The 10,571-nt window shown below is 34.9% G+C and overlaps 1 protein-coding gene across 2 annotated transcripts; it reads left to right on the forward strand.

Moving 5' to 3' along the window:
* Nucleotides 1-246: 246 nt before the first annotated feature.
* LOC147560476 (protein DETOXIFICATION 40-like) lies at nt 247-3,824 on the forward strand. 2 transcript variants are annotated; one of them, XM_086662624.1, is made up of 7 exons: nt 247-736; nt 1,318-1,949; nt 2,333-2,389; nt 2,467-2,705; nt 2,841-2,959; nt 3,235-3,321; nt 3,534-3,824. In XM_086662624.1, exons 1-7 carry the CDS (start codon nt 434-436, stop codon nt 3,621-3,623), a joined length of 1,527 nt encoding a protein of 508 aa, XP_086518750.1. In that variant the 5' UTR covers nt 247-433; the 3' UTR covers nt 3,624-3,824. The 2 variants fall into 2 exon arrangements, with proteins under 2 accessions (XP_086518750.1, XP_086518751.1); XM_086662625.1 differs by having other exon boundaries at nt 384-1,012; nt 1,157-1,949.
* The last annotated feature ends 6,747 nt before the right edge of the window (nt 3,825-10,571 follow it).

Raw genomic sequence — 10,571 nt, forward strand, 5'->3', positions numbered from 1 at the left:
ATCATTTGACACAGATCACAATTTTCTGACCATTAGTACTATTGATGCGCCTAACCTCATGTGCCAACTTACTTACTATATATATTTATATGAGTACTTATTAGAACCGAGAGTACTACAACGACAAAAGATTTTGACAAAATTCTTACCTTGACGAGTCATTTTCACTAAAAGACTAAGTTTTCAAAGTTCAAATGCTATACAAACCGTTCTTTTCTCTGAGTTACTCATCAAGTCAAGGATTTTGTCAAAATCTTTTGTACACTTAGCATTTAGTGCTACAATTACAAAAGATTTCAATAAAATCGTTCCACAAAAATACGAAGTTGCAAATATCACCACCCATCTTATTTATATAACCCAATCTACATTTTAGAATTTTAATTCATTTTTCCCTCACATACTCTTTCTCTCTCTTTTCATCCCTAACAAGATGAGTTCATCAAAAGCTGATGAATCCCTCCAGCAACCTCTCACAGGGGAGCACACAGTGAGTGATGAACTAGAGAAAATACTATCAAACAATCAAATTGGGAATTTCGAACGTTATTTAGCAGCAACCTTAATAGAATTGAAGCTTTTGTTCTTCCTTGCTGCACCAACAGTAGTAGTTTACATGATTAATTATGTCATGTCTATGTCTACTCAAATCTTTTCGGGTCGTCTTGGTAATCTTGAACTTGCTGCTGCTTCCCTTGGTAATACTGGTATTCAAATCTTTGCCTATGGCCTCATGGTATGCATCTCTCTCTCTCTCTGTCTCTGTAACACTCTGTCCCAAAATATATTCACTCGATACCACCGATTTATATGGGATATTCTGCAAGATTTGAGTTTCGTCTGTCAGCCCAAACGCTATTCTATCAACAAAATGATGTATGCATGATTCGAAAATTTGGGCCAACCATAGCCGCATCGCTGATTCAGTCGACCAGATTTTCTAAGCGGAATATGCTTGAAAATTTTGGGCCGACCACATCAGTTGTTGGGCTATAGTCGCCCAAATTTGAGGGCCATACGTCACTTTTGTTCACTTGTTCTATCGATGATTCAATATATGACTACTCACGTACAAAATGTAAGCTCTAGCTGCAACTTATCCAATTTACAAAGACAATCTTGCAGGGATTTTATTCTCTTTTGGGACACTTTTGAGTCTTCTAATATGAAACATAATACCCTCTTTTTTTGAAACGTAATATATGCATCAGTTTCTCGAATTCGAGACCTAAATAGTGGAAACCAACTTGGTAACCGTTCCAATCAAAGGTTGTTGACATATGAAATACATTACTAACGCTCTAATATATCTTTTAGCTTGGCATGGGAAGTGCAGTTGAGACACTTTGTGGGCAAGCATACGGAGCTCGAAAATACGATATGTTAGGAGTTTATCTACAAAGATCAACAATTCTTCTAATGGCAACAGGAATCCCACTATCAATAATCTACATATTCTCCAAACCCATCTTGATATTCCTAGGAGAATCACCTGAAATTGCTTCTGCAGCAGCAGTATTCGTATACGGACTGATCCCCCAGATATTCGCATATGCAGCAAACTTCCCTATACAAAAATATCTCCAAGCTCAAAGTATAGTAACTCCAAGTGCATATATAGCAGCTGGTACATTAGTTGTTCATCTCTTATTGAGTTGGGTTTTGGTTTATCGGGTCGGTTTAGGGTTGTTGGGTGCATCATTGATGTTGAGTTTGTCATGGTGGATAGTGGTGGGTGCACAATTTATATATATAGTGAAGAGTGAAAAGTGTAAGAAAACTTGGTCTGGGTTTTCAATACAAGCTTTCTCTGGACTGCCAGAGTTTTTGAAGTTATCTAGTGCATCAGCTGTCATGTTGTGTTTAGAGACTTGGTATTTTCAAATATTGGTTTTGATTGCTGGTTTACTCCCCAATCCTGAACTTGCCCTAGATTCTTTATCTATTTGGTAAGTAAATTAAGCTTATACTTGTTAATTTAAATTAGAAAAAATAGTTTTTGAATTTAAACAAATAAAATTTATGTAATTATCCAATGAGGAATTAGGTCCAAGGCTCAATTTTAAGGTTTTTTAAGCTAAAAAGACATGTATATTTTGTTTGGTTAAAAACGCAATATTTTTATAACTTTTGTAGTCCTTTTGGAAGCAATTGCAATCCTTTCGTTTGCAAGCAGTTGCAGACGGTTGCAAATTACGAAAATAGTCAGTAAACTGAAGATTAGAATAATTGAATTTATCATTTATCATAAACAAAAAATGCAGGAAGCTCTGACCAAATTTTCCTAATGATTATTTATATTTTGAGTAACGAATGGCTGGGTATTTTGCAGCACGTCAATATCAGGTTGGGTTTTCATGATTTCAGTTGGATTCAATGCGGCAGCAAGGTATAATCCTCATTTCCTTACTCTAGAAACCGTAGGTCGATATTATTTACTGACCACCTTCGAATCTGATATGACAGTGTGAGGGTGAGCAATGAACTTGGCTCTCGGAATCCAAAATCAGCAGGATTTTCAGTTGTTGTAGTCACTACAATATCCTTTATCATAGCGGTCATTGCTGCGATTATAGTGATGTTATTGCGTAATGTCATCAGTTACCCTTTCACTGAAGGTGAAGTAGTTGCAAATGCAGTCTCTGAACTCTGCCCTTTCCTCGCCGCAACTCTTGTCCTTAATGGGGTTCAACCTGTCCTATCGGGTAATCATATTTCTTGAAAAAATCAGCTCCTACATTTGCCCATGGATAAAATCAATCAACTATTTTTCACATTATTTATTAGTAGCTTTAAATTTATTTATTTCTTTATCGTTGTTTTAAAAAAAACAATTGAAGGTGTGGCTGTTGGATGTGGATGGCAAGCGCTTGTTGCTTACATAAACGTTGGGTGTTATTACGTGATCGGAATACCCTTTGGCGTTCTACTTGGTTTTAAGTTCAACCTCGGAGCCAAGGTAATATTTTCCTAAATTTTACTAGTATATGAGATATAAAAAATTTCTAACAGAACTTTACGTTAAATTATTTTAATTGTTCGACAATTGAAAAGAATGAGCACATGATTCCAATGTTCGACACTGTCGAAGTAGGGGACAATCGAATCTCACTCACTTTAGAAATTGACATGATTCCATCTTATCTCTAACAAGTGGTACAATATTTTACCTTCATTTTAGGATGAAGACGATTTTGATGGACTGATGTAATTGTTTTATATATATATTGTCAGGGAATATGGTCAGGGATGATATGTGGAACAGCAATCCAAACCCTAATTCTATTATGGATTACATATCGAACTGACTGGAAGAAAGAGGTAATCCAATTTATCCCTTAACTAACTACTAGTTTGTATGGACCATGCTATATGGGACACTATTTTCGTATGGTCCATCGTCACATTTTGTTATAGTTTCTCTAGACAAGCTATATACATATATATATGTGTGTGTGTGGCTATAAAAATCACTTTATAGTTTTAAGGGCTTATCTTTTAAGACTACATTTTGTGGTTTGATATTTGAACAGGTAGTTGAAGCTTCAAAGAGATTGGATAAGTGGGAAGGTAGAACGGAACCACTTTTAAAAACAGAGGATGACTGCATAATAGATCAATGAACCAACAATACCATTAGCATCAACGACAACTCGAGGATGACTGCCTAGTATAAGATCGATCGAATGTAACAATAGGATCAATTTGCCCTTCATCGAGATCCATCACATGTATCTCAACCATTTGATTGCAATTAGAATTTAATTATATTAAGAGCTCTTTTAATATTATGAGATATCACTAATGAATTGGGTTGGTTGAGATAGTGCCATCTTTTTTTCATGAGCAATGCAACAACGGTCATGGTATGCGTGGCCAATGTCCGCGCTGAATCCCGGGTGACGTGGTCAGTCCAGATTTAGAGAGAGGATTTTTCACTTTCTCCTTCTAAATCTGGCCCAAACACGTCACTTGGTCGGGGTTCAGTCGGGAGACTGGCCCGTCGTACCAGCATCTTGATTTAATCTTGACTAAGTTCCCAATTCCCATCTTGAGGTTCTACAGGCGCTCCGTTTGCTAAAGACACGCCCTTTCTACATGAAATCCCCAAAATGTGGTTATAGGGGGCTACAAAGAGGTTGGGCTTGGACATTCACCTATTGTGTTTTATTCTCACCCTCCCTGTCAATGGGCTTGGTCAACTTATTTAAAGGTCATTCCAAATGAGCCAGAGAAAGATATAGACTACCAACTGCAAGTCTGCAACAGATCTCTAGGAAAACACTAAGGCAGAATATCACTCCAAATGCAATCTTTAAGAAAATTGGTATCTATTGAATTTTTAGTTCTTTAAGGTCTCTAAAATTACGCAGAATTTTCCACAAAAGTCTAAATAACTTGGCCAACGCGACAACAATTTGCGAGTGGTTTCATACACTAATACATCTCAAATGGAAAAATTGATTGTTTTCTTTTGTTGTGCAGTCATAAAGCGATAGTCTTTAGAAACTCACGTCATTGTTTGCCTTCATCAATGACATATACATTTTGTAAATTAAATGAACATTGTGATAAAATACTAGCTAAAATCAGAATGCTGATTATTTGAAAATAAAATTTGTGACTATACATATATCTAGATATGAGTTTCTTATGAATCAACTATAAAATCTCTAATGGAAACTATAGGTATTTTATTTGTATTATTACTTCAAGAAAGCTTAAGCAACAAAATATTTTCTTGGAGAGATGTCAACTTTTAGGGGGGATAGATTAAGAGATCTTATAAATTATGAAAATGATTGATCCAAAAAATATGTTTCTAATAAACTTTAGTACTATTTATTTTCTCTTTCCCCACTGGTATTAAATGAATAGAAACCTATAGCTCAAATAGCTTTGACTGACCTAACATAATATTTGCTCTGCCAAGGTGATCTTTTTAATTCATTTTCGACCACAGATCAAGCAACAAATCATTTAATCGAGGCCCATTATATTCCTAACTTTTTTTTAATTACAATTTCATTTCTAACCATACAAAAGATTTGTGATAGATCCTATGGAGTCTTTGATATCAACAACCTAATAAGCTAGTTGACTCTTGAGATTAAGGAGGAATTTTGAAGAAATATCTCATCCGTTAATTGATTAAGTGTACGTAAGAGCATTGGGATGCGATACACTTCCTTAAGCCAATGTCCATTTTGTTTTAATACTGTGTTCCAATACTTCTGTTGAAATTTTATAACATGTTAATTAGACACTTGTACTATATCAGTAAGTTTACGCTATGTTTGTTATTTCCTATGTCTTCTATATCAAATCTTCCTTCATAAAAGTTACGACTTGAGAAAATAGAAAACATAAAAAAATAAAGAATGAAAAATGTGGAGGAGAAAGTAATAATGGGCATATGATAGATCTAACTTATAGGGCAAATTTTGTTGACTCAAAAAGTGAAAATGTGGAGTATTAGTTTAGAAAGCAATTAAGTACATATATCACCACCACACAACTCCAACTGAAAAAGCTACAATTGTCTCGTGAAATTTGCAGCTTTGGGGGTTGCTTTAGAGAGAGAGAAAGAGAAAGTATCTGTTGAGGTGAGGGAAAGGGACATCTACCCACCTTCTAAGCTCAAGCAACGCATCAATAAAAAAAGAGATACCCTCTCCTGCCCATATTAGATAGGGTTATTTCCCAAATGCCTCCAACTTTGTGACCTGCTTCCTGTATGGCCTCCTATTTTAGCAATAATTCTCGTATGACCCCCTTTTTCAGTTATTTTTAACATTCCGTTACTCTCTCTCTTCCATCTCATTTTCTCTCTCTGCCACATCATCTTAGCACGACACATCATCATCTTTTCCGTCAAGATCGCCGGCCGGCCAAATTTCCGGCCGGCGACCTTCAATTTTTTTCTCTCTCTTCTCTCTCTCTAAAAAAATAAAATAAATAAAATTCTCTCCTCTCTCTCTCTAAACTCCGGCGAAGGGGGTTTCCCTTCGCCGGAGGGTCTGATCATGGTCTGTTCGTGATGAATAGACCAAATTTTTTTTTTTTTTTTAAAGAGAGAAAAAAAAATTTGAAGGTCGCCGACAGGAAATTTGGCCGGCCGGCGATTCTGACGGAGAAGATGATGATGTGTCGTGCTAAGATGATGTGGCGGAGAGAGAAAATGAGATGGAGGAGAGAGATCGGAACGTTAAAGATAACGGAAAAAGGGGATCATACGGGAATTATTGCTAAAGTAGGGGGTCAGGCAGGAAGCTGGTCACAAAGTTGGGGGTCATTTGGGAAATAACCCTATTAGATATTGCCATCCAATCTTTGATTATAATTCTTTCACCAAAAAAAACTTTCTTTTTAAGTAGTCAACAAAGCTCTAATTCTCTCAAGGAAAAAAAAAACCTCTAATATAACTCCCCATTAGCAAATGACACTAATCTCGATCGATAAGTTTTGTAAATGATCAAAAACGTTTTTTTGTGTGTGCACGAGTCTAGGAAATAAATTTAGCATAACGCTATTTACTACGATACTAAGAACTTGCGAAAAACGTATTCATTATTAAGATATCAAACCATATCTCGTGCAGTTTAGATGTCTGGACTATTCTATTTATTTACGAGATGAGTTTTTGTAGATTTTACCCACTGCAATTTATCTGATCCAAAACATAACTTATCTGACTCAAAACATAGCTTTCGTAGTGAGTCGCCTGAAAGAAGTAACGTTAGAAGAGGTTAAAAGTCAAAGTTTACTCTAGACTTAGACGAAATCAATCGTTTTCATTTTCGAGTCAACTCTCTTTCTCTCTCCTAGATGAACTGTTGATTCTTGTTTAGGTTTAGGGTAGGTTTACTTTTTTTTTTTTTTCTTTTTTCTGATGAAGTGGTAGGTTTACTTATATAGTCACTTCTTTCATTTGTCCTTAGCTAGGTCCTAAGCAACCCAGTAATTTTAAGTATAGAAAGTGTATTCACATATTTGCCTCTAAAGTAAGCTTTGATTTGTTAATGAGATTTTGAACTTAAAGTGTGATAGAATAGTCTTATAATTATAAATTTAACCAAGTACATGAACTTTGATTATCTTATAATTCCGATAATCTAGGTATAGTTTTAGTACATTAATTGTACTTATTATATTATTGAGGTAACACTTTAATGGTCGGGAAATAAGTCATTTGTCGATTGATTAATCGTTATTGCAATAACAGAGGTTTCAGTTATTTAAAAGTCCACAGTGCATCTTACAAATATTCTGATTAGTTACGGTTTATGTTACCGTTAATAGATCAATTAATGAAAATAGAAACCATGTTCAAATTTTGTGTCAGCATGTTCTAATAACAAATTTATTCCAACAATTAATGGAGTTTGACATGCGCATTATAGTCTACCCTCTTAAGTACAGTATATAGTATCAACCATTTATTTATATTTTTGTGTTTAGTGAGATAATTATTTATTTAATTGTGGTAATAAAATATTATTGCAGCTATTTTTTTAAAGAGACCCCAACTTAGAAGGAGTTAGGGAACATTTTGGAGTGCGTTTATTGTGTTAATTATTTGAAACCATTCTCTTTGTTTGCTAATACTAGCCTTAGGGCTAGCTCACCAATTGAAGCACTTTTTTGTCAACATATATGTGGGGGTGTTTTTGTATTTATGGATAACTCTGTCCTCAGCATTCAATTTTGAAATAAAAAATCAAGATATTTGAATAACTTAAAAATAGGATTCAATTGGACGTATCTCAACTTTATTTATATAATCGTATAACATATAAGTTAACAAAAACATTTCTGAGCAGAAATTTCAACGACCTTAGCAATTTTGATTTAATCACCTACCGGGAGTAAATTACAACTAGATCTAAACCAACCTGAGTTCTATAATATGGGCTAAAGTTCGAATTTTGATTTTTATCCTCTTTCTCTTGATATACTGATCACTAGGTTTTATCTTTTGTACTTGCGTGGGTGTGACAAGAAAAAGTATAGAATCGAATCATTTATGTAACGCTCCCACACTCCACAATCTCGTTGTTAAAATCTCAAAGTCTTATTACAGATGATCTGACATATCAGTCTACGTCAAGTTTGTATGTTCATCAATGTTTAGTACTAGTATTATTTCTAAAGAGATTTACAACCATCATTCAGAGAGGTGTTTCAAAGTTGAAGTCGACTTCAGCTGTTTAGTAAAACTGTGTATTTGAATTGAAGAAGCCGCAGTTAAAATCTTTAATGTTAAACAAAACAAAAAGTATCTTAAGAAAGTGAGTGCAGCCAAAGCTTTTGGAATTAATTAACAAATATTTTATGTTTAAAATTTTGTTTAGTAGATTTACTAGATGAGACTTACCTAGTGGTTAGTGTTTCTGATGTAACCTCAGTACTTAAAATATAAGATTAAGTTTCTTGTTTACATAAATCTGATCCATCCATTACGTCCAAACCGACCAATTAGATGAATTTTTGGGTCTATGAGCCCATCCAAATCTTTCTATTTACTTTTAAAATTTTTCTTAATCCATAACTCACTTTTTTAACCCTTGTACAGTTAGTCTCTTTTCCTTCAAAAAAATAAAATAAAACTTCCATCCCTATGTTGAATAGAAAACTACATGACTAAATGACCAAATCACCCTTACCAATACCAAATTATTTATTTATTTATTCATTTTTTGGAACTTAATTTACTTATTTTGATTAGTAGGATATATATCTATCACTAAGTATGCCTGACATTAACTAACTTGGTTATGACCTAACTAATGTACTTGGTGAGATTGTCCCAAATTGCCTAATCATGTCAAGAAGAGTTTTGTTCTGATTGGTGAGCACAAGGGCACCTTAAAAAAGCTTCTTATATGGGGAGGTAGTAGTATGTTCACTTCTATGATGCAGGAGTAACTCCTATATCCTAATGGTATAAGTAGGATTATTTGACAAAAAAAATTTCTCTAATTTGTAGTAAATTTGTTCTGATCGCGGTTCAGATGTGTACAAAGATCACCAAAAAACTCAATTAAAGAGAAAGCTCTGAATATAATTGACCTTCAGAAATCTGCCACCAGTTGATGTAGTAGTTGGGCACCCAGTCTATATGGGAGGGTCCCAAGTTTGATTCACATGGAAGTGGAACCCAATGATTCATTGAACTTAGCTATATGGAAGGTATAAGTATGAATAAATGGACTCTCGTGCCGTAGCGAATGCCTTTATGAGTCTCTATATGTCCCTTAAGATCCAAGATATTGTCGAGATGGTAGTTAGTGCGGTTATTTAATTCATGATGTAATATATTCATAACGTATCAATGTCACGTAATGATGTAATGACTCTTGAATCCATACAAAAAATGGCTATGAAAAGTTTATCCATATTATTCATGTGGGCCTGAACTACTAGTCAAATATTAGTCACACAAACTGTTAATTAAGTTTGTGATGACGCAACTCAAAACTAATTGGCAATGAGTGGAGATGGCCTATACATTATATTTTTGGTTGCTAGTTATCTATTCTCACATGTGGGACTATTCTCACACTCCCCCTCACATGTGGCTTGGTTAGCTTAACACATATTTTTTTTTCGGGTGACGCAGAGCACGTGTGGCTTTTAAACCTAACACGTGTGGGCATAACTCTGATACCATGTTAAGTTTGTGGTCGTCCAACTCAAAATCAATTGGATATGAGTGGAGAGGACTTATACATTATTTTTTTGGTTGTTAGTTTCCTCTTTCCCATGTGGGTGTATTCGACACACATCCCCTCACGTGTGGCGTTGTTAGCCTAACACGTCTGTTTTGATTTCGAGTAGTCAAGATGACTAAAAACTTAACAGAAATTACTTTATTTATACTTATATACAATATTTTTGGATTTGAACTTTCATATCACCGAACTTGGGACTTCGACGGTCCGGAGATGATGCACTTACCAACTAGGTCCCAAGCGTTGGGGATGGGTAGGCACTTGTGAGAGGGAAAGTATGGTAGATGCATATTTCTCATGATAGTGAAACGTGTCAGTTATCCAACTGAGGTGGGTCCCGAAGTCGAACAAAAACAAACCAGAATCCATGTGAGCAAGAGAATCGAACATACGTCAGAAGTCATCTCAGATTTCTCACCCAATCAGAGGAAGACACATAATAATTTAATGACAGATCTTTACACGTGCCTTGTGATTATTAAAATGTAAAATCCAACCTATACTTTAAAACATCAAACCAAAAATCTAATAGAGGTGAGAAGAACACTTTTGAGACATTTTTCTCTGATTTGCTGTCTATCACGTGTACTTTATTAAACAACATTTGTCCACATGGCATAATGAAGGGTGATTAGACCCTTGTGAGGGGTCAATAAGTAGTTTTATTTTATGATTGAAGTGATCATAGCCGTTGGATTTGTCTGGTTGAATTGTTATCTTCATGTGCACCATGTGTATATTCTCTGTGATAATCAAACATCCCCACTTTGTAATAATGGAGGTATAGCTTTACTACAAGTCCATGTGATATACATTTGTAAATTAGGGTTGCATTAT

This window comes from Eschscholzia californica, unplaced genomic scaffold (assembly GCF_041429995.1).
Source record: "Eschscholzia californica isolate CP2 unplaced genomic scaffold, dmEscCali1.0.p SCAF_2, whole genome shotgun sequence".
Taxonomy (NCBI): Eukaryota; Viridiplantae; Streptophyta; class Magnoliopsida; order Ranunculales; family Papaveraceae; genus Eschscholzia; species Eschscholzia californica.

Coding starts and splice junctions, on each gene's coding strand:
- LOC147560476 (XM_086662624.1), top strand. CDS start 434: ATGAGTTCATCAAAAGCTGATGAATCCCTCCAGCAACCTCTCACAGGG. Junction 1,950..2,332: donor CTAGATTCTTTATCTATTTG/GTAAGTAAATTA, acceptor GGTATTTTGCAG/CACGTCAATATCAGGTTGGG. Junction 2,706..2,840: donor GGTTCAACCTGTCCTATCGG/GTAATCATATTT, acceptor AAACAATTGAAG/GTGTGGCTGTTGGATGTGGA.